Source organism: Trichogramma pretiosum, unplaced genomic scaffold (genome assembly GCF_000599845.2).
Source record: "Trichogramma pretiosum strain Unisexual culture from Peru unplaced genomic scaffold, Tpre_2.0 scaffold16, whole genome shotgun sequence".
In the NCBI taxonomy this organism is placed as follows: Eukaryota; Metazoa; Arthropoda; class Insecta; order Hymenoptera; family Trichogrammatidae; genus Trichogramma; species Trichogramma pretiosum.
The window spans coordinates 2087857-2111562 of NW_019641647.1; the positions used below are offsets into that span (position 1 = coordinate 2087857).

The window sequence follows — 23706 nt, forward strand, 5'->3', positions numbered from 1 at the left end:
AAAACTCGACGTACGCGGCTGCAGTATTATAGCAGCTTTTTATATAGCCACATGCATACGCATACACGCCAATGGCGTGTGTATATGTATGTTTTTGCATGCTCGGTATGTGTATATATACACGTTTCTCTCTCTCTCTCTCTCTCTCTCTGGCTACTTGCGAATCGCGTTGCGTTACCACTACTGCTACGACTATATACTACTGCGTCACTCGGCGCGATCGCGATGCTCCTCCACCATTCAGCTCATAATACACGCGCGCAGTCCCTGCTATATGCGCGTTGCAAAGAGTTATAAGGAGTTTTGTTGTTAAGCGGCTGCTGCTGCTGTTACTGCCAGTTTAACGTACACACAGGCGCGTATATCCCACCTATAAGCACATGTATTCGAGGCGCTCCGTATTGCTGCCGTGCAGCTTTGAGCGAGCGACGAGGTGCTTATGTGCGCGCGCTCTGCCCCTCTACGGCCTGCTCGACTCCTTCCCTCTCGCCTCTCTCTCTCTCTCTCTCTCTCTCTCTCTCTCTATATCTGCATTTCCATATCTGCTGTATGTGTCCGTGTGTATATTAATATACGCACGCATACGTGTATGCATTTACACTTACGGACGCGCGAGCTCTCTTGCGTGTCTGTACCATACGTGCACGCACTCACACGGGCTCGAGCGACGACGCTTTTCTTTGGCGCGATTATGCAGCTCGATCCCCACACATGAATCCACTGCAGAACGAGACGCGTGTTTATGCGCTGCTTAAATATATTTTACCAATTTACTCCGTGAACGAGGACCATTTCGTCGGGCGCTTCATCGACCTGTATAAATTTACCTTATTGGCTACGCATCGCGCTTTACCCAATTTCTTCTGCACGCGTACTATGCATCTATGCAAATCGAGTCATCCGCGCGCCTCGTCTTTTGTCCTTCTTCCTCATTGGGCCTCGATTATATTTCTGCTCTCGGATCGAGCTTTTTTCCCTTTTTTTTTTCTTACTTTTTTTCCTCGGGCCGAGAGAGCGACTTATTTTGTCTGGTCCGAATGGCGATTACAATATCTCTCTTTCTCTCTCTCTCTCTCTCTCTCTCTTTCGCCTTCCTCTCTCTTGCGAATAATGCGTATCATAATAAGAGGCGCGCATTTTTCGTTAGTATATGTGTGTACGCTACGTACACGCTTGTTGGTATGCAGACACGCTTGCGCGTGCTCGAGACTCCGGTTTTTTGTTTGTTTGCCGATTGACCGCTTGTGTATATGTAATCAAAAGAATGTCGTAAGGAAATCAAAAGACGTTTCGGCCGCGTTATGCTCGCTTATGATGATGGAAGGGATCACGCGCCGCCCGTACTGCACCGTCGTCGCCGAGAGAAAAGTAAGGGAGAGACAAATGGAAAGAGAGAGGGAACTGCGAGTTGCACTCGTTATAAATTATAATCCATTTTTCGTCGCATCAACATGTATACATGACGCACAATAACACGCACGGCCATAGCTGTACAAATACTTATGCACGTATTATAGCAGTCCACGCGCTCACGACGACGACGACGACGATGATAAATCGCGCAAATCGCTTCGGCGGCAATAACGACGTATAATGCGCAAGAAATTATACCGACTTGCGTGTAAGTTAATCAAAAAAAAAAGGAGAGAAAAAAGACGAGACTCGTCTCAGCCGCTCGCTTGCACATATATGTATACATTACATACGTACACGATCGCGGGGACAGGCAATAAGAACAAAAAAAGAGAGCAAGTTTATGATTCAGCCAAAACTATGACATTGCACACAAGCAAACGACCAAACGATTTCAGTACGCATATTCACGGTGCTGCAGCGATGCTTTAAATGCGAGCTCAACGTCTCTCTCTCTCTTTGACAGTGCATGTGTGCAATGCAATGCGCGTATTCGTATACATATACGCACACAAATTCACATGCACTTACACTTGTACACAGCTATGAATGTAATACATATTTTCAAGCGCGGCGCGCGAGCTCGAGCTGCATATTGGATAAACACGTATGATGATATTGTGTTAAAATATATGCAATGCGGAAACTAAATGCATTTTACGCAAAATACACCGATTCTTTCTCTCTCCCGCATTCTGCTTCTGCCTAGATATTGTAATTTCATTTTGGCCGGCAAGCGACGCGCGTGCAAATTTTTTTTAATATACTTTGCGCGCGACCGTGTATTCGCGTACAATATATATCTTTGGCATAAAAGCGATAGAGAAAAGTTTTTTCTATAATTTTGTCTAAACGTGAAATTTTCTTATTTATAGAAACGTTTTCTCGGTGTCTTTTGTCGTCGTTGCGTATTCCTGCGCAAACTTGACTATTATATACTCCCGTATGCGAACTTGCGCGCGCTACGCGTCTCTGTCTATGTATATGCTTATAATACGAGAGCGAATTAATTATTATGCAAAAAGACTCGCGCATGAGTGACTATTTAATCATTAAAAATAGACTCGCGGTGAGTATATAGCAGCGCCGTGTCATAAATAAACATCCATAAAGCACAGGGAGACGAGCAGAACCGAGAGTATAAAAATTAACAGACGTTATAATACATTAGTTTCTACATGCTAAGGATGAATTTCATGAAAAACTTTGGTGCATATATAGCATTGCCTCGCCGTTGTCGTTGTGTGCCTGTGAATATGCACTTGCACACACGTACACAACCCTCAGAAAAGCATTGCGCGTCTTTTCTCGTCGAGTATATAATAATATTATTAGTATACAACCGTTACGTATGAATGTATATAGAGGCGGTCGTTCTCCTTTTAAAAACTCTACGCGAGTGCTTTGCTTTGCGCACGCACTTGATGGGAAAAGTTGTTTACTGTGTAGATGTATAATATTCCGCGACCCATGTGCACCGCCTATACATATATGTACGTGCAATATATTCGTATACGTACACACGCACACGCACAAACTCGTATCAAGCGCATATTATTAACGTTGAATACATTTTTTTCTCTTTCGTGCTACATACATTGAAAAAACCAATTTTTACATGAGCATTCTTATGATTCTACGATCTTATCCTCCTTCTTTATTCTTTGTATACTTATTCCAAATTCACAGTTTTATTGCGAGTCAAGAAGCACCATCGATTTCGCTAAATAACAAGTAGATCATCTGCACTATCATTTGTTTTTAATGTACATGAATTAAATTACAGGTGTTCTATGCTCTTACTCTACACGAATATGTGTATCAAGTAAACAATTTCACACTGAATAACAACGATTAACAGATACAATCTCAACAACAAACTTTCATGATTTGGAAACATGCATCTAAAACGATTAGAAATTAAGAACGTAATTTTACAAATTTGAAAGCACAATATAAAAACAGTCTTTAATTATTATTAATATTATTATTATTATTATTATAGTTTGTAAAATTACTAGTGATTTGATTATCAAATAGTTTACTCCACTTATCATTTTGCACATATAATATTTATAATAAATGTCAGTCTTTACTTCAAAAACTTCTCATTGAACCTGGTTTTGCTTGCATTCTTCTTTCTTTTCTTTCCAGTTTTTTTTGCTTTTTGTCAATAACTTCTGCATTTGCTTCAGGTGCTGGTGCAAATATCCATGGACCTATGAAGTTTTTCCATAACATGTAAAATACTCTGGCTGGAGCCTAAAATTTATCAAGGATTAGTAAGAAATTTGGCAAAAATAATTATCAAATGATAAAATATATTTTCAAACTACATACTGCAATCCATAAGAGCCAAAAGTAGTTTGATATGAATGAAAGCATTTCAATGCTAGCTGTTAAAATAATCAAATCTTTCAAATGCCTAAAATAATATTAAAATAATCAAATTATGATCCCATTGTTTGGTTTATGAATGGATGATATCATTTAAAAGGAATACATACTCTGCTACACCACCTTCCATATTCAAATCAATACCAGTATCCAATAATTGACCAGATTCTGAATATTTTGGTGTAGCCATCCATTTCATGCCAAAGAATCCTGTTGCAGAAATTGCTCCACTCATTAATCCTAAGCCCTGAGAGAAGGTAATATATTTATCAAGCGCTTTAAGATTATTTTTTTATTAGATACTAGATATTTACTTACAATTGTCAGGGCATCAAATTGGAAGAAAATATATGTAACCACCAAGTGAATGACGGTTGAAGAAAGTAACATATTTCTATAGAAATTAATTGTAGACTCATTTTCTTCGACTATCTGTTTAGCTCCCCTTGTAGCTTGTTTAGTACTTTTTGTAGGGGGCTAAAAAATTAAGAGATAATTAGAATCTGGTTGATGGTTAATTGTTGCATAATTGTAAATCAATGACACAGAAACCGATAGGAAATTCAAATCAATTTTACAAAAATAGCACTATTGCAAATCGGAGCATACAATAATATCATTATTACACAGCATTTTTGCTAGAGTTTAAATATTTTCTCTGTAGGTTAGATTGCATTTCATAAATTTGCATTTAGCAAGTATTGCCACTGAAATGTATGAATTAATTTTTTTAAAGGAAACATATGCCAACTAAGTTACACATAAATTTATATTATTATCAAAATAATAAGTTTAAAAATAAAACTTACCGCCATTATTATTTTAAATCACTAAATTTGAGTAGAAAATTGTGGTAATAAACTTATATAAAAATCTACAAACACGCAGGGAAACTGTTAAAAAATTCCGACATCAAAATAACGACGCGAGAGTCAAAAAATTGTATATTAATCGATGCCACATGGGCCTCAGATTAAGCGAGCATCGAGTCAGTGACACTACAATCGCATAGTACAGTACTGTAGTATATTTACATCAATCACTTGAAGCAAACATACGCTATGAGGCAGCATGAAAGGCATTATACACGTACAATATGCGTACAGGCCAGCACACCGGCAGGTAAAAAAACAAGTCAAGTTGAGCTTGCCGACGAATTTTTAAAATTGAAATAACACGCAAGATGTCAGCACAGTGACTCTTGGGTAGCATGCGCCACCTACTTGTCGTCTGCTTTTGACACATGCCACTACGTGGAGCAGAATACAGATATACCGCATTATGTCAATTATGCGTCCAGATTCACTCACAGAGCCTTGCATACGACGAGGCGACTGTTTAGTAACACGTCTGACGTTACACTTGCAATGTATTCTCGTTTTAATCGTGTAAAGTGCAAACTCTATAACTATAGGTAGTTACTTATAGTTAAACTATTGAATGAAAGCTGCAACGAAGAAGCCTAGTTGCTGCTTGATTTAGCTGTCTAATGTGTATTATTCGATTATTTACATTTCCGGAAATACTTCCGTCCAGAACCATCCGTGCAACTTACTCTGTGATAAGAGTATTTGCCCTTTTAACCTATCAGCTTGACAACTTTACTTCAGTAAATTAGTGATATTATTTAAATTTTACTTTGCTTGGAAATATTCAATAATGTCGATTCTACGACTTTTATCGGACGGGCTGAGTATCATCACAATATCCATGTGTTTGGTATTGAAGGTTCCGCAAATAAAAAAAATACTTGACAGCAAATCAGCAGTAGGCATATCTGTGATGGGTTTATTACTGGAATTGACTAGGTAAATCGATTACCATTTTTCAATGCACGAAAAATATTTTCCGGCAATGTGTAATGAATTGAACTTAGGATTTTTGAATTCCATTACTAAAACTTTTGTGAATGAATTACAAATCTAAAATCTTACTTTTACTAATTAAAAAAAGCAAAGTTTTATTCCTTCAAACAAAATTACTGGACTTCCGCAAAAAAAATTCAGTCAAATTAATTATTTATTAATAAAAAAACATATTTAGCTAAATTGAGTAAATTTTTAAATCATTCTTTCGTTCTTCGTTGATCCAAAAAAATATTTCGTAGGCTCAAATAAACCACTATCAGCTACTAAAAATTTTTTCAGTGATAATTGCTTTTAAAGTAAAAGTAAACGTTTCTTTTAATTTAGACATGAATAATTTATAAGATTAAAATTGAGATGAAATTTTTTCATCATCATTATGTTAAAATTAGCAATGAAAAATGAAAATTTTTTCCGCTGTTAATCACAACATCGTTTTTTTACCTTCAACAGTTATACTATCATGACCTGTTACAATTATACCAATGGATATGGAATTCTGTCTTATATGGATTATCCAATTATCTTGATTCAAGAATATGTTTTAATATTCTTAGTTCTCAAGTACCTGAATCTGATAAATACTCCCATGCTGCTGGCAGTATTCGGTTATTTTTTGATCTTCATTGGTTTGCTGACTAATTCATTACCAAAAACAATTTTAACGATAATGGTGGTTTGTATAAAAAAATATAATTTCGTACTTTTATTATAACGATAAGTAATAAACTTTGCCAAAAAAATTTACAGCCTTTATGCACACCGATATCTGCATCTAGCAAAGTTGCTCAACTCTTAGCTATTTTAAAAGCTAAAAATGCTGACGCTGTCTCTCCAAAAACATGGATGCTTTCTGCTTTTACAAATTTAAGTAAGTAAAAAAAGATTTCATGAAAAATTTACAGATTAATAAAATAATATTATGAATTTTTTTTTAACTTCAGCTCGGGTCTTTACTACATTCATGGATTCAGCGGATATATTATTGCTAGGAAATTATACCGTCTCTGTGGCATTGAGTTCTTCAGTCTTATTTGCTGCTCTTCATTATAGAAAAATTGTTAAAAAAGAAGAATAAGATTACTTTTTACTCTGCTTTTTTGACTTCGTGAGTGCATGCTTATAGTAGTGAGATCGATGTTTAATTCTATGTTGCACTTAATTATTGAATTCTGTTGATATAAAATCATCATTAAATCGGTAGATGTTGCAATTAGAATTCAATTTGACAAAGAGCTGTAGAACAGTTGTCATAGCATAATCATTTTTGCTTACTTTACGGGACAAAGAAGGAATAAATTAATATAAAATATACGAACAAAATCTAACAAAAACGGATGAACAATGTAATCTTAAAAACTTTAAAGCAAAAATTTAATAATTTAATAATTTTTGCGCTGAATAATCAGTTCTTTTTATTAGTCAAAAAATGTATAGATGCCATATATAAATAAAAATCACAACTATGCAATACTCAAAAAAATTATTCATAGTATAAATTGTTGATAAAAATGTTTGTAATTGTTTTCGAAGGTAATCATATTGTTATTTTTAAAAGTAAACTTTTGTTTTCTTTGAAATACCTTTAAGTGATAATTGTAAAAAACATATTTTTTAAGTGTATATCTAAAGATATTTTTATAAAATATTAATTGAGTTGTAATAAATAAAAAAAATTTTATTTAAATTGATTTGTGTCGATATTTGTGTGTTTAATTTTCGAAAGTAGTAAAGGGACATTAACCTTTAATTCCAAATTTTTTTATTCGATTATTTAGTAAAATTTTTCCTCCTCTTTTCATTGCATTTTTCGAAATTCCAAAATTTTGATTTTACACTGAGATACAGCTGTTTCCGTGAGCCTTTTTCGTATACTTTACGTGTTAAATTTTTTCTTCTTTTGGGTTTTCTGGCGAGTAGTGTTTTTCGTCATATGTTGTAACTTTCAAAGAGTACCGATTGAGCTTCAGCACCAGGATCGAGAAAACGCAAAAGAAGAAAAATTTTAACGCGTAAAGTATAGGGAAAAGGCTCACGGAAACGGCTGTATCTCAACGCAAAATCAAATTTTGGAATTTCGAAAAATGCAATGAAAAGGGATGGAAAAATCTTACTAAAAATTGAATAAAAAATTTTTGAGTTTAAGGTGTATGTGTCCCCTTAAGCAATAATAATTATATATAAAGCAATAATAAGAGAGAACTTTACGGTCATGACTTTTTAGTATAACTAGCAATGAAAAAATTGCGAAATGATTGATTCATATCAATTAAATAATTTTGTACTTTATTTTATTATATTTATATAAACTTTGGTTTTTTAGTTGATGGTATCAAAATAATAAAGAAGTAAGTATGAAATAATAATATATAATGAGATAGGGAATAATGAATCATGAGATTTTTAAAAGTTACATTTTTACGTTGTTGGGCACACGTTAGCAATAACGTTTCCATGAATGCGAGAAGCATCCAGTGCATAAGGAACATTTCTAATGGTCAAGTTGTTGATGCAACCGACATATTGGGCTCTCGAAACACTGCCTTTCAGTGGTTTGCCTGCTTCCAGATTAGGATGACCGCCAATGTAGATTGCATTTTTTGAAGGCATGCCCATGAGATTTTTATTACCAATTCCAGGTGACGAGTTTTGATGATCAACGGATAAAATCACTACGTTCTTTTGTTTCACAGCTGGAAGAAAAATGTAAATTTAAAAATGTGAAGTGATAAAATTTGCATTGATGGAATGAGTGTAATAATTTACCTCGAACGACGTGCCAATTGCCATCGCATAAAGCGTTAGGACTAGCTGCTTCATAAGATGTTTCGATTTGTCCTTTGGCAGCCTTAACTAAGAACTTGATCGTGCCATTTACCATTTCTAAAACTAAATAATCGTTCTTTCCGTGAATCGCAAGCAATAGACCGGACGCTGATCTTGGCTTGATGTCCATTTGAATTTGCATGTTCTTTCCGACACTGAATTTGTCCTCTATAAATCAAATACGAGAAATTAATTGAAATAAGACATAATATAATAAACGTCTACGATGAGAACAAAAATAATTACCTGCTTTGAAATAATTGCTACCGTTTCCAGGGTAAAAGAACATTCCAGGCTCGACTCTCTTTGAACAAGGAATAACTCCAAGTACCACCGATGGTCCCGTAACGTACTGTCCATTCAGCATGAAGTTTCGGATGCAACCGCTGAAGGTTTGATTTACGCCCTGCATCGCGCGAGTAAAATTGTTAATAAATTGTTTAAAGTAAATAAATCGAAAGGCTAAAAAGCTTCAACTCACAATGGCTTCGGTGGCTTTATTACTGAAGCTTGGATGTAATCCTCCAAGGAAGAACGGCGGCTCGACGCTGATACTCTTTGTGGTGCCCTGGGAATATTGGGTCACCGGCTCATTTTGGTCGACGATCAATTCTCCTCGAGTTCCTTCGCGTTTGAAGTAAATCGCGTGCCAATGATTGTCATTGATTTTTTGTTCACTGATCAGTTCGGCTGGACCGCTACCACAGTCAAACGTAAAGTGCACTAAGCCGTCTTTGATGAATAAGGCGATGAGATCGCGCTTGTTGAAATCGGCCCCAAAGAATACGACACCTTCGTTCGCCAGCGTTTTGATGTCAATTTGGAAAGCAAAGCTGTCCTTGTAACGCCCTCCAAGAGCGCTGAATTCAAAGCGACTCTCTGGTTTGGTACCTGCAAGAACGTCACAATCTTCAGACTTGGGAAATAAGACTTAGCTATCTACTCTGCTCAAAATAAATTGTTATTTACCAAATCTCCAAGCGCGTTCAGCCTGCTGATCAGGATCCTCCAATGGGAACTGAGGTAATCTGCAGCCATCGACTGTCAAAGGTTCTTCCGATGTTGGAGATTGTAACGTTGTAGTCCAAACGGGTACGGGCGACGTTTGTGGTTCTGGACTCTGCGAAGAAGGTGAATCCGTCGTTTCACCAAATCGAGGATTGAATTCTTTATCCTCATTATCATCTTGACCAGGGAAGACTACATCTACAAGTTCAATCGATAAATTAGTAAGCTTGTAAAGTCTATTTTCTTACAGTTCATTGGAATTTTATTTACTATCATCCTCTCCAGTTGGTTCTGGTGGGGGTGGTGGTAACGTCATTGATGGCGATCCCTCATCTATTATCAAAGCTGAAAATCCACCTATTTTAGATACCATAAAATATTTGACGGATTTCGAGAAATCTTATTATTACGCTTACTTTGATCTGGTTTTGGGCATTGGGCTAAGTGTGCGTGAGGTCTTTCCGTAGAATTGGCGAAGTTGACGATGACACCATTTAAAGTCGTGTCTCCGATACAACCAACGAATGGCTCGAACGACAATCCGTTCTTAACGTTATCAGGCACGTTACCGACGTATAAGACTCCGTCGTTGATCTGTCGTGGAATATCTACGTTATCAAGCATCTCTTCCTCCGTGTCGTCTATGTCCAATCTGAGCGTCGAACCGTTGTGGGTGGCTGTGACGACGTGCCACTCGTTGTCATTGAATTTGATTTCGGGAGTATTCGTCTGTAGTTTCTCGCCCTGACTTATAAGTACTAGTTGTCCATCCTCCAGAGTTAAGGTGTTGGCTGGAGTTCCGTCGGAGTTCGTCAAATGGTAAATAACTCCGTTCTCTGATCGCGTTCTGAATTTCAGATTTATTTGCAGGGCATCGGGAACTATAACTTTGTCCCATTTCACGTAACCCGGATTTGCGGCATGGAAGGATACTAAACTTGCAAACTGTAACAAATTGCCTCGTGAAAATAGTAAAACTTTTTAAGTCGAGAATAATCGCACGCTTACCTTGATAGGGCAACCGGCAACAACGCCGTAGGCCTGTAAATTTTTCGTTATATCTACCACTATCTCTTGCATCGAAACCTCATCGATACAACCTTCGAATCCAATTTGGGTTACGGTCTTGTACGGGTGTGGCGACGTTGGCAGATGACCGCCGAAGTACACATAGTCGTTGGAAACGAGGTTTTTACTTTCGCCAGGAGCTTCTAGCTGGCTTATCTGTTCTCCATCGATTTTGAGAACACCGATTCTTTCGAGCCTCAATACTTCAACCGTATGCCACTCTCCGTCGTTGTATTTTTTAGGTGAAGACATAACTAATTCACCGTCACCTAAGTCAAATTGGTATAGAACGTGGCCGTCTCTCAGCTCAACAGCTAAGAAATGTTTTTTTCCGCCCATCAAGTACATTAAACCATTGTTCACATATGTTTTGAACTTGAACTGTACTCGGAATCGCTTTTGATCGGCTGGAAGCTGCAAACTCTTTTTGCTTAACAGGGCGTAGCCTCCGCGATCAAATCTATAGCCAGTTGGTGGTTGCATATTGATGAGCTTTGTACGCTCGTAAGCCGGTTTCCAGTTATTCTCTGCTTTGATAAAGTTCCAGAATGATACTGGTGCGTCACCGATCATTAGATCTTCCATTTCACCGTCGAACGGATAGAGATCGAGGGTCTCTTGAACCTGGAAGGAATCCGGGATGCTTCCGACGAAGAGTTTTGATTTTTCTTGATCCAAGTTGAATATTGAATGCGAGCCAGGTAGTGACTGCTCGATTACATAATCTTGCGGTTGCCCGTCGGCCATTTCTTCGCGCACGATAAGTTTGATGTTGCGGCCAGTCCTTGAGGAGTAAAATTTGCGTTATTAGTTTGCGTTACACAAGGTGATATTTTAAAATTATGTAAAAATGCAAATAAAGTTCTTACTTTTCCACAACTAATTGTCGCCATTCGTTGTCAGAAACGTATTTATTATGATTAATTCTCTGAGTTCCCGAACCCAAATCAAGAGTCAAAACTGGATATCCACCTTCGATTGAGAGAGCCATGAAGTCATGCTGAAAAAATTGATGTATAACGATGAATAAATTATTGAATCGAACAAAAATTAATTTAATAAACCTACCGTTTTTCCTCTTAATGAGGTCGGTCTATTTTCATTTCCGAGATACAAGAGGAATCCGTTGGTTCTCGGTGTGCGGAAGTAGAGCGAGATTTTTGTCGCTGTTGTTTGCATAGCCAAGCTTTCTGGATTCTGTAGCTCCAACATGGTATTTGGAACGAACGTCAAACCTATTCTTATTCTATTAGCTAAATCTCGGGCATTGGAGATTTTGCGCTTGAGATCTTCGATTTTATCGTGCAAATGATTTCCACTGTGATTATTTAACTGCTGCTTTTCGTTCAATTCGACTAATTTGCCTTCGATTTTAGGCTGGAAGTTTTTAAAGGTATCGACTTGATGAGTAGCTTGAGAAATGTTGCGATTGGCGTCCGACAAAACCTTAGCTAAAGATTTGATTTTTTTAACGTCATCGGGAATTTGGTCGATATGATTATTAGAAGCAATGACCATTGCGTCCCCAATTCCAAACTCGGCTTTGTCGGCATTGTTCAAAGATTCTTGTGCTATCATGGAAGATTGAACTGATATGCTGTTTAATGATCTGAAATGCAATGAACAAATGAAAAGATTAATTTTTTTTCTTGTCAATTTATAATTTTGAAATGAATATCTATTCGGAGGAAGTAGCATATGCGAAAAAGTATGTTTCTCCGTTCAAAAAACCCATGATATTGTGTTGCGGTACGTAAATATTCTTTTTGCCTATGCTACGCCGACGAATTGATACTCTCTGAAAAATTCGTTCCAATCAATTACTTTAGAATTTTGTCGAGACTGCCATTGTTTTTCTCGTTCAACATGGCTATCTCTTGCATGTGTAAGTTCCTGGCGTTTTCAAGATCAGGTTTTAATTTTCGTTGAGTTTCATTGAATGCCCCAACTGCTGATTTCCACAAGTCTTTGCTTCTCATTTCAGTTTGGTTGCTGTTAACATCAAGCCCAACAGCCTAAAAAACACATTGAATTAATGATCCACAATCTTAATTTAAATTTCATCTTTATAAAAATAATTTACCATAGTAGTAGCGCTTTCGACTGATCTCAGAGCATCTTCAGCAAAGTTTCTTGCGCCTTCGATACTGTTCACGATGTCTTGGTAGGCTGATGCAGCTCTGACACCTGTCAAATTGCGAGTATTCGTAAAGAGATCCTCGATTTGAATTGACTTTTCATTCATTTCCTGAGCATGTTTTCTTGCTTTCGGTACGTCTTCACGGAGATGATTGACAAGCATATCTTCATTTTCTTTGATGAGATTATCGAGTTGCTCACTCAACTCGGGCTTGTCGCCAGGTTTCATGGACGAATTGGCATTGATAAATTTGTATTCAGCTTCAGCCACCAAGCTGCTTGCTTCTTTAATCAATTCATCACCTTTGACAATATCGTTATTTGTGTGGTCTGAAATGTCTTTTAGAGAAGCCAAACTGTTGGAATCAAGTGTCTTCTTATTTTCAAAATTGATCCTTTCGGCAGCATTAGCCAGCTCATCGGCTTGGTGCGTCAAGTTGTACATATCATCGATTTTGAATTCAAGTTCATGCACGTCATCAATGACTTGATTCGTTTGATCCTCCAAGTCTTTGACGGGTTCTTCGTAAGCTATCATTTCTGAATTCAAAATATTTGCTTGGGTAACTTGATCCGTTGCTTTGTCTCGATCCTCGATGAACGACACTTGTTTGATCTTCGTGAGAAGGTCTTGAGACTCCTTCAAAGCACTTTCTGTTTTCGGTCCATGTCCTTGCTCGGTATTTTGAGCGAGTGACTGAACCTCGCTTATGATGGTATTCACAAGATCGATCTCTTTGATGATTGAGTGTTCAAGATCGTATGTGTCTTTAAGACTGTCTTCAGCTTGGGTTTTCCAGGCGTGACTGTTTTGTTCTTGATATTCAATGTCACGCTTTAGCGAAAACACCTTATTGTTCAATTGACCGATCGTGTTTTTTTCAGGATCTAAGTTGACGCGTCGAGGATCGAGTAATTTAACTTCGGGTCCCAACTCATTAACCGTTTCATTAATGAAGTCAAGTCGCTGATTCGTGAAGTAACTGTCAGCTACGTTCTGTAACATTGAAAAATTCGCGATAATTCATCCTACTTACACTATTGAACCAAAAATGCAATGACCCCGACGGAAATAGAATTTGCTCATAACTCTCATAGAAGTTGATATAAACTAAATGATAAAATGTGTTACCTGGAAACTGTCGGCAACGGGGTCAAGTTTTTCCTTTAGTTCGTCAGTAACGTCAAGCAAATCGTGAATACATTTGTCGCAAGTTTGGCAACCTCTACGTGGGTCTAGGACTGTACGATGTGGACAATTATCGCACTTTTCGCCCAGCACTCCAGGCAAACATACGCACTGCCCAGTGACAGGATTACAGGAGGCACCACGTGAGTATTTAGTAATGCAACCGCAAGGGATGCATCCCTCGGGACCATAGTTCCAATATCCGGCCATGCACTGGTCGCAAGTTCGTCCTTCAACGCCGGGTTTACAAACACATTTACCAGTGTCGTCGTCGCATTGACTGCTTTCGGAAGCGATGCCGCATTCGCAGGGTCGGCAGCCTTGGCAGGATTTGAAACCATAGTGATCGGGAGCGCATCTGTTGCATTCTTCGCCGATCACGTTGTCATGACATTGGCAAATGCCGTTCTGGTTGTCACAGCTCTTCATTCCTGTGACGGTGAAACAATGCGGCGATGGTTACATCTCGCTCATCAGCTTTAGAGTTATTGCGAAATAACTTGGTGGCACTTACCGCATTGGTCGCAGGAGCAACTCTTGCAGTCCTTGCGCTCGATGGCATCGCCAAAGTATCCAGGCTTGCATAGATTGCACGCAGTTCCGTATGTGTTGTTTAAGCAGTGCAGACACTCGCCACTGACGGAATCGCAGGAGCCGATCTCGTTGGTGTCGATGTTACCCGAACACTCGCAAGGCTTGCAGTAATCACCGACGTTCTCTGGCTGTCCGTAATATCCAGCAGCGCAAGATTCGCAGCGAGCTCCATAGTACCCGGGAAGGCAACTGCAACTGATTTTGCTTCCGTCCTCGCTAACTTCGCAGCCTTTGGCAAAGTTATTCGAAGCAATTGGCAGAGGACAGGCGCAGATCAAACAATCCGACGGTGTGCCGATCGTGGCATCTCCGTAATATCCTTCTTGACACATCTCACAATGGTCACCGGTTGTTCCATTTTTACAATCCTACGAAGAAAATCAAGTTAAGTAGTATTCGCTGTATAAAAATTCAAGAAAAGGGAGAAAAATTGAGTACTATGCAAATTCCGGTATTGACGTCGCACTCGTCAGCATGTCCATTGCACTGACACTTGACGCAGGAACCTTTAACTCTGTAGTAGCCTTTGGCGCACTCCTCGCACGAGAATCCTTTGTAATTTGGAGGGCACTGGCAGTGTTCCACGCTGCTGGCTATTTCTGCATTGTCTGTCCATTCGTCAGTTGTTACATCGATAGATACATGCGATAGTCTGAAAAATGGATGAACGAGTGTAGAAATGAAAAGAAAAAAAATTGTATAGCGTATTGAATGAAGTAAAAAAACTTACGATACAGTTAAAGACGGCTGCCAGTAAGTAGCCCGAATGTATATTCCGCGAAGATCTTTGAGCGTGGACATGATGGCTTCGCGTGTGGCTCGTCGGCCCTGCTTTGTCACGAAGTTCGATTCCTCCAATCTGACCGATGCTTGGAAATTAGTTAGAGAAGGTGGTTGCTCGTCTCCTCTGTAGATCAAAAAGTTGTCAGCGCCTTGGAGAATGACATCACCACCGGGCACAGCTTGGCCAAACAATCCAGTCGTGTAGTAAATCGTGTAGTTGAACCAGCCGCCGTAGGAGACGAGCTTTTTATTCAAGTAAGCTGGTGGAGCGGAGAAATAAATAATTTGTTTCTCATCGATGCCACCCGCCATATCTACGAGGATGTGGGTGTCGTTGAGTTCCTGAGGCAGGAGTTCGAGAATTTCGACGTTCTCATTGCGCTCGTTGACGAGCACAACTTCCCAGCCGCTCATTTCCATCAAGTGCGAGCGAATGAGACTGGACGAAGTACATCTGGTGGTCTTGCCGAAGCAGAAGCACTGGGTGCAGCCTTGCTCGTTGCTCGCCTGCAAGTTGAACATGCCGTCTTTGCACTGACTGCAATCGGCCCCCTGCACGTTGTCCTTGCAAATACATTCGGCCGTGGCTTGATCGCAAATGTCGGCTCTGGTGCCTGCTACGTCGCAGCTGCACTGGTCGCAGTACGGGAACGAGTGGTGTCCGGCTTTGCATCTGTTGCACTGCCTGTTGACGACGTTCTCCTTGCATTTGCAGTTACCGGTGAGCAGGTCGCACTGAAGGTCGCCGTCCTGAACGCCGTGATAATCGCACTGGCACTCCTCGCAACCGATGACCGGATCGTAACCGTAGGTGCCAGGCTTGCACTGGTCGCAGAGGGCACCTATGACGTTCGAAGGACAGATGCAGGATCCGTTGTCGGGATCGCACAGAGCTGTGCTGGGACAATTGCAAGGCCGGCAATTTGGAAAACCGAAGAAGCCCGTTTTACAAACGTTGCACCTTCGCCCGATAATGTTGGGTTTGCAAGGACATTGACCTCCGAACTTTTCGCACTCGAAGCTGATGGTGCCATCGATGTCACAGTTGCAAGACAGGGCGCCGTCGTTGAAGTTGGCCGTAAGCGAGAAAACAGAGTCGCGACAGAAGCCTTCCTCAGTGGTATTGATGTGGAAGTTATTGTTACCGCAGCGCTTGATGAATTCCTTGGTTTGATCGAATTGCTTCTTTCTGAGATATTCATCGCTGTAGAGGTCTGCTGGAATCACTAAGATGTAGTCGAGATAAATGCCTCGGTCGGAGTTGTCCTTGAGGGTTATAACGAAGTTGTCGGTCAATTGGAAGTTTTTGGTGCCGTCGGGCTGGCGCATGAGGCTGCGGCAGCCGGCGTTGCTCGGGCAATGGGTCATCGGTATCTTGGCTTCGTAAACTTTGCCATTCTGGACGATAACGTCGATGTCGAATTCAGGATAGTCCGGTTGATAGTACTTGATAACGAACACGTACTCGCCTGGCTGTTGCACCTTGGCAGGCACGTCCACCGAAGAGTCCCGCCCGTTCAGATAAATGAACTTGGAGCTGTTGTCGTAAATGCCCTCTGGCACGACGGGAACTTCGAGTAATTGATTATTCAGCTCCAACTCAACTTTTTTGGCATCCGGAGCTTCGGGAAACACTCCGCCGATGCAACTGCCTTCTTTGCGCACGCAAACGGATTTTGGATTGAGATAATCGATGGACCAGTCTTGCGCTGGAACGGCGACGATCGATTTGATCGCCACGTTGGCGTTTGGCTCGGCCTCGAGCACGATATTAACGAAATTGCTCGGGAAGTACATCTCGGCTATCTTTCCGTTGTCCTCGACGACTACTTGACGACAGACGCTGGTGTAGGGGCACGGATAGAGCGTCGCTTTACCCTGCTCTCCGCTGTCGGCCTTGATCACGACGTTCTGAACCGCTGAAATTTCTGGAGGCGGCGTGACGTAAGTGACAACTATCACGTGGGCTCCTGGCTTATTGATGGGTAGTTCGAAGTTGATCTTGTTCTGACGGTCGTTGACCAGTGGCATCTTGGTCTCGTCGATTTCGTCGAGTACCGCTGGCTCGGTGAGATATTCCGTGAGGGGATACCGGTTGCTGTCGGTGCCGGTGAAGCCGCTCGTGCCGAGTACCACGTCGAACGGCTGGAGACTCGGGTAAGCGTACTGGCGGCAGAGCCCTTTGTAACCGATGACGCAGGGCGTGCTAACTTCTTCCGTCAGAATGCTGGCTTCGTAATACTCGGCTGGCAAGAGAACGAAGTAGTCGAGGAAGAGATTTTTCTCGATACCGATCGTTACGGCCCAGTGGCCTGGATTCATAACCATGACCGATGCAAGAAGGCCTTGGGCACCTGTAAATTCATTCGAGTAACTATTTTAATTACGGCTCATTGATAATTGCTTTTAAATGAAGTGGTGCAACTTTACTGACCAGCGACCGTGACGAAGGTCGGATTTTTTCCAGTTGGTTTGAACTGAACCTCGAAGTGTTGCTCAGCTTCGGTGTGACTGTCCGGAGTGATGGTGACAGATCCAAGAATCGGTTCGCTATTCGGATTAACGTATCGCAAGACCATGCGGTATAGCGACGACTTTTGGATGTCGATCTCGTGGATGATTTTATTTTGCAGCGACGAAAACACGGCATATCCCTGCCAGCTGAAGCCTGGGAAAAGATCCTCGTCGAACTTGTAACGAACCGATCGATTGTTGGGCGTACGGCCCTCTTCGGCTTCATATTGGAACTGATGAAGCGTCGGGAAGTAATGAGCGCGCATCGGCTCGTCGCAAGTTCGGCCCTCGATGCGATGGCGACATTGACACTGACCGTTTTGTTTGTTACAGGTTTTCGAGAGGGAACCTCCGATGTCGCAGGCACAATCTGTGTTTCAAACTAATTATTAGTACGCGTACTAAATAGTTTTTTTTTTGCCAGAAATATTTCGTTGACTTACCAGTGCATCCAAAGAGATTTGTTTCTTGAAGGTTGTAAGTGCCGTCAACGCACATGGTACAGTCCCTACCGGTTACCGATGGCTTACAAATACAGTGACCAGTTTTACCATCGCATTCGCCGATGCTTCCAATAACACCGGGTATACTGCAGAAACATTCTAAAAGTGGCCGTGGGAATGGTTAATCGGTATGAATTCAACCATCGAGAGTAAGTGGTAAAAGAAAAAATAGTTTACCTTCGCAACCATCGGGATTGCTGGATTGTAGGTTCCAGAAGAGCTTTTTGCACTTGTTGCAAATTCGGCCTTCGACCCGTTCTTTGCACTGGCAAAGTTCGCCAACGGGTAAACTACCGCAGCCTTGGAAGGTACCAGCGATACCGGCAGGATCGCAGTTGCATCCCTCGCACGTTGGAAAATTGTAGTAATTTTCTTTGCACATGTCGCAGCGATCGCCGTCGAAATTTTCACGACAGTTACACTTGCCCTCGTGATCGCAGGAGACACCGATCGATCCGTGGCTGTCGCAGTTGCAGCCTGAAAAAATTAAGAAAAAATAACGACGAGGTTTTTACATTCCAGGATGTGAATTAATTCTACATAGGCGTTTATACTAACTGGTACAGTCGGGATAATTATAGTAGCCCGGAGCGCATTGGTTGCAGGTCTTGCCAACGAAATTCGACAGACAAGAGCACTTTCCAGTGGCGTCGCAGCTCGTCGCCGTGGAGCCGCTCTTGCTGCAGTTGCACGGTTCGCAATTGGGGAAGCCGAAGTAGCCTGGAAGACATTGGTCGCAGCGGGGTCCGCCGTAGCCTTCCTTGCAAAGACACTGGCCAGTCCCTTTGTCGCACACGCCTGGTTCCGTGCCACGATTGTCGCACTGGCAATCTGACGATGCGAGAAATACGATATTGTACAGATATTATTTCATAGAATCCCTCTCGTATTATTTTATACTTACACGTGCAATGAGGATAATTGTAATATCCGTCCTCGCACATGTCGCATTTGCGACCGCCGTAATTGTTTTTGCACGTGCAGTTTCCGGAAATGACGTCGCAAACGTTGTTGAGCGAGCCAGTTGGGTTACACTCGCAAGCTGAAATCGGAACAATTGATAACGATTGAATTTTCTGCCGAATAAATATGCTATTCATGTATAATAATATTGAAAGCGTGAAATTCTGTACCGAAACAATCGGGAAAGCCATAATATTCTTCGGCGCAGATGTCACAGTAATGGCCAGCGAAGTTATCTTTGCAAGAGCACACGCCGTTAATAGCTTCACATTGATCCCCATCGGTAGCGTTGAGAACGCAATCGCAGGGTCGGCAGTTGGGGAAGCCGTAGTAACCGTAGCTGCAGGAATCACAGTTGGGAGCTGTGTACTCCTTGGAGCACTCGCATTTGCCGTCTCCATCGAAGCAGTTACCGGTCGAGTTTGAGAAGTTACAGTTACAAGCTGAAAGATAATGTCAGTCTGACATTTTATCTGAAAAATTGACTTTTACTGTATCAGGTGGCTAGACTTACGCTGACAGACGTCGGTGGCGTTGATAGCTTTGTCATGAGGTCGATAAAACTTGGGTTTGCAGCGGTTGCAATTGATGCCCTCGGTGTTGTGTTTACAGTTCTTGCATCTACCACCGCCCTCGTAGTTACCGTGCATGTCAAGGGACAAATGTTTCTCATCGATTTCGGGATCGTACTCGCACTCGTCCGAATGGCCGAAGCAATTGCACGCTGTGAACAGGATAATCTTGTTACTGCGCGCACGATTCTCCGATTTTTTTAATTATATTTTTTCCTCTAACGTCAACACTCACGCTCGCAGACGAATTTTTTTGAGTAGGTCGACTGTCGCCACTTTTTCTGCTCGAATCCCTTGCAGCAGGTGTCGCACTGCGCTCCGCAAGTATTATGTTGACAGCGACAAAATAGTTCCTTGGGCGATTCTGGATTCAACGAGTCGCAGGTATCCGCATGGCCGTTACAGAAGCAACGACCCCCGATACTGATGTCTTTGATCGAGTAGAAGTACTGAAAAATGTTGATATCATACAATGATGTAAGTGAGCGTCGAGAACAAATGGAAAGAAAAACCTGCAACAGCTGCCTATACTCACGCGTCTGGTAACAGTTGGATCCTGACGTTTCACCGACATTAGATGGCCAAGAAGATTTTTTGTCTTCAAAAAACGGAATCTAACGTTCGTAGCCCTGGTCCACTCTTGAAGGATGGTCGAGTTGAAGTAGTGCTTGGCCGAGGGACGATTGTTGAGAATGGATACCGGTATCTCACCTCCCTCGAGCGGCACGATCTTGGAGTATTCTGTGGTGCAGATGACGGAATCATCGCGGCTTATCGGAGCGTGACTGTTGATGCCAAAGTATGTCTGACAATCGCTATCGGAGCCGGAAAAGTATTGCCACGGTGACCAAGTTTTACCAAAGTCTTTCGACTTTTCCAGAATCCATAAATCCGGCCGAGGGGAATTGCCCATGCGTATGTAAACGTAGGCAACGTGAAATTCCTATCAAAACATGACATCGATCAGTTATGCATTCGACTTATTTTTTCACACTTTGTGCCTCAAATTCATTATTTTTATGTAATCAAGAAAGGATCTAATTATTCCCTTTAGCTCTATTATTCAAAGATTTATTGTTTAAATAAAAATATTGTTTTACTAACATTAAATATAAATTCAAGTATTCGGGAAGCTGAAAAAAATTTCTTTTACTTCAGAAAAGTTGCAATGTCTTGGAAAAAAGTTGCTTCATGAGATATAGCGTGTGAATAACGAATTCACTTTCAAGACTTTGCCTTGAAGTAAAGCACGTGCGAAAGATCCGTAGTTAGCACTATTCATGCTTTCTCAAAGCTCGTGTGTTGAAAAAGTGCCTCGCTAACGAAATATGTTTGAGAATAATAGTTGGGACAGCTCGTTTAAAAGCTAAAATATCATTTTGCTATTTTACCGAATATTCTCTGAAATCAGAAAATGTGCACGGGTTAAACTAGCACGAGCGAATAAAGCGGAAATAAAAAATTTAATCATAGCAGTTTGCCCATTGGCTTCTGTATCGTTTCACAATATACATAGCTCAAGTGTAAGCGCTTAAAGCGTAAGCGCTCCATTTGAGTCTGAAAATAGATCTCGCGTTAAAACTCTAAAAATGATTTCCCATATCAATGAGCAGGCACACGTCCCTGTTCAACGATAGGCAGAACTTAGCCACCGCCTTAATCGAGACAAAGAACTATGCTCGGAAATACCCGACTCCCTCGTTTTTAGGTAATATAGAAGTAGACGCCTGTGTACGTATATACACGCACATTTTTTACTGCTGTCTCTCCCTCTCATCGCACCACATGTCTCGCAAACAGCAGCAGCTAAACGCAAAGCCCAAAGCTCTAGAGAGATGAAGGAATTTCGCTGAGATTTTCAAAGCTGTTTTATTTCGCAACAAGAGCTTACTTTGTTCGAGTACTATCGCATCGGCGAATGAAGCATTTCAATAAATTTTCATCGAAACGATTAAGATGCGCGAGAGGCTAAGAAGAAAATAAAGTCAACGATTTATCATTGTCGGTAGCATGAAGATATCGGCATTTATATAGAGGAGTAAACGCGTGTATACGTGCGCATGTGAAAAGGCGATTCGCTTCGCGATGAACCATCTATTCCGAGACGTAAGAGCGATAAAAGGGTTGAATACGATATCGGCCGCGCTTGGCTCGCATCCGTCCGCGATGGCTGTGAATGAAGATAAGACGACCCGCCGTCGCACAGGAAATCGTTAAGCTATTTTCGCGTTTCGTTACATGTTTTTACCGTAAAAGCTCCGATGAAAATTCCTGATAAATTCTGGATCATTTTTCAAATTCATGTAACGTTTGAATTACCTGTCCAAGATTAATGGTGAGGTTGACCTCCTCGTATCTTTTGCCTCTTGAGAGAGGTGGCGATTGCCACCAAGTCGGCAAGCCATCAACAGCATACTCCGCAGGATGTTTCTTTTCTTCGTCGTTTGGATCACAGTAGTCGCATTGCTGCAAGAAATCCATTTTTGTGTTAAATATGAAATTCATTTACTCATTTTGCAATACATTTTTGAATAAATTCAAAGAGAGTTCAACTTTTAAGAGGTCATGCTTTTCAAAACGAAAATTTATCGACAAGCTGTAAGATACACGGGAGAGATATTTTTGTCCCTCGTTTGCGCTATCATCAAATATCACGAGTGGCCAATCGGAGATGAGTGAAGAGCTCGTAGAATTGGAAATAATATTTCCATGTGTGCTTGCGATATTAGAGATGACGAAGAAATTGTGACAATCGCGAGTATTATATTACGCTGATAAATCAGCATTCTCTTTGAATACAAAAAGCAATAATTACACTCAGCAGGGCAACATTTTTTATACTGCTTATTCTCTTGTTATATTTCTATCGTTTATAACTGAGTTGAATATCAACATTAAATTGAATTTTATTTTATTTAAATTTTCGACGAAACTTTTTATTCTAATATTATAATAAATGAGAGAATTTTCAGATTTTTTCAAATGATATTTAAAACCCCTCCAAAAATATCCGATTGGCCATGAGTATGAATATATTTGAAAAAAAAAGTTATTGATGACAAATCAAGCACTACTATGAAATTTGTTCTGAAAATTAACTCTCATGGTGGGATATACATTGAGTCGATACAGGCGAGCTTCAAAAGTTCATGTGTTTCTTATTATAGACCGTCATAAATTTAGCGAAACTACGCGCTCAACACTTATGCTTTGTCTCACCACATGTGCAAGATCGCTTGATAGAACAAAGAAACTTTTTTCATTGCTTTTTTCATTGTGGCGAAAAAACATGAAAAAGTAAATATTTACAGAAAATTATGAATAAAAAACATACCTGTCCCTGAATAATGTTTTCATGGTGATTGGGTTCCTGGTCGGAGTTGGCACCAACGAGCTGACAGTACAACTCGGGTTCGGGGGTATCGACACCACAGGTTGCTGTGGCAAAGATCTCCTTACCCTCGGCCAAGTTGAAGTACGGCGGCGTCAAAATTTCTGCGTGCACTCGAGCGCATTGCAGCAACAGCAGAGCTGCTAAAATTTGCGTAGCTACTTTGCACCTCCCCATTCTCACGTGCGAATTATCTTTAATGTTTTTAGTCTACCATTCGCGAATCCAATGGTTGCAAAGATTTATTAAAAAAAAGATTATACAAAAAAAAATTAAGCTAACTGAATATTTGCGTCAATTTTCTTGGTCGCCGGCGCGTTGCGCGCTACGGGGAAGCGCTCGTTTTTGGCCGGCTCCTCGTGGCTCACTGATCAGACCATCCAGACCGGCAAACATCTAACTATTCGCCTACAGCAGTAGTCGCACATGTGTGTATGTGTGCGTGGATTCTTCTTCTCTCCCTCTTTTTGCTCTAAGTTAA

General features: G+C 40.8%; 3 protein-coding genes across 3 annotated transcripts; 1 reads left to right on the forward strand and 2 right to left on the reverse strand.

The window, feature by feature from the left end:
- Window positions 1–3157: 3157 nt before the first annotated feature.
- LOC106659026 (transmembrane protein 208) lies at window positions 3158–4887 on the reverse strand. Its single transcript, XM_014381305.2, has 5 exons — window positions 4620–4887; window positions 4129–4287; window positions 3921–4057; window positions 3754–3838; window positions 3158–3675 (listed from the first exon to the last, which is right to left on the reverse strand). Exons 1-5 carry the CDS (start codon window positions 4623–4625, stop codon window positions 3511–3513), a joined length of 552 nt encoding a protein of 183 aa, XP_014236791.1. The 5' UTR covers window positions 4626–4887; the 3' UTR covers window positions 3158–3510.
- Window positions 4888–5103: 216 nt separating this feature from the next.
- LOC106659020 (PQ-loop repeat-containing protein 3) lies at window positions 5104–7131 on the forward strand. The gene is made up of 4 exons (XM_014381292.2): window positions 5104–5618; window positions 6129–6351; window positions 6426–6546; window positions 6620–7131. The coding sequence occupies exons 1-4, from the start codon at window positions 5470–5472 to the stop codon at window positions 6751–6753; spliced, it is 627 nt and encodes a 208-aa protein (XP_014236778.1). The 5' UTR covers window positions 5104–5469; the 3' UTR covers window positions 6754–7131.
- Window positions 7132–8062: 931 nt separating this feature from the next.
- Window positions 8063–23573, reverse strand: LOC106659362 (laminin subunit alpha). The gene is made up of 27 exons (XM_014381884.2): window positions 23169–23573; window positions 22154–22300; window positions 20370–20777; window positions 20070–20283; window positions 19777–19986; window positions 19433–19705; window positions 19204–19341; window positions 18858–19130; window positions 18477–18776; window positions 18240–18398; window positions 17717–18166; window positions 15230–17636; window positions 14938–15151; window positions 14420–14867; window positions 13849–14336; window positions 12661–13713; window positions 12402–12592; window positions 11646–12186; window positions 11447–11577; window positions 10518–11361; window positions 9926–10454; window positions 9780–9854; window positions 9471–9707; window positions 8983–9392; window positions 8748–8907; window positions 8442–8669; window positions 8063–8368 (listed from the first exon to the last, which is right to left on the reverse strand). The coding sequence occupies exons 1-27, from the start codon at window positions 23400–23402 to the stop codon at window positions 8094–8096; spliced, it is 11037 nt and encodes a 3678-aa protein (XP_014237370.1). The 5' UTR covers window positions 23403–23573; the 3' UTR covers window positions 8063–8093.
- Window positions 23574–23706: the final 133 nt, after the last annotated feature.

Coding starts and splice junctions, on each gene's coding strand:
- LOC106659362 (XM_014381884.2), bottom strand. CDS start 23,402: ATGGGGAGGTGCAAAGTAGCTACGCAAATTTTAGCAGCTCTGCTGTTG. Junction 18,777..18,857: donor TAATTATCCCGACTGTACCA/GTTAGTATAAAC, acceptor TAATTTTTTCAG/GCTGCAACTGCGACAGCCAC. Junction 9,855..9,925: donor ATGCCCAAAACCAGATCAAA/GTAAGCGTAATA, acceptor GTGGATTTTCAG/CTTTGATAATAGATGAGGGA.
- LOC106659026 (XM_014381305.2), bottom strand. Junction 4,058..4,128: donor AATTTGATGCCCTGACAATT/GTAAGTAAATAT, acceptor ACCTTCTCTCAG/GGCTTAGGATTAATGAGTGG. Junction 3,839..3,920: donor ATGGAAGGTGGTGTAGCAGA/GTATGTATTCCT, acceptor ATATTATTTTAG/GCATTTGAAAGATTTGATTA.
- LOC106659020 (XM_014381292.2), top strand. CDS start 5,470: ATGTCGATTCTACGACTTTTATCGGACGGGCTGAGTATCATCACAATA. Junction 6,352..6,425: donor CAATTTTAACGATAATGGTG/GTTTGTATAAAA, acceptor AAAAATTTACAG/CCTTTATGCACACCGATATC. Junction 6,547..6,619: donor TTCTGCTTTTACAAATTTAA/GTAAGTAAAAAA, acceptor TTTTAACTTCAG/CTCGGGTCTTTACTACATTC.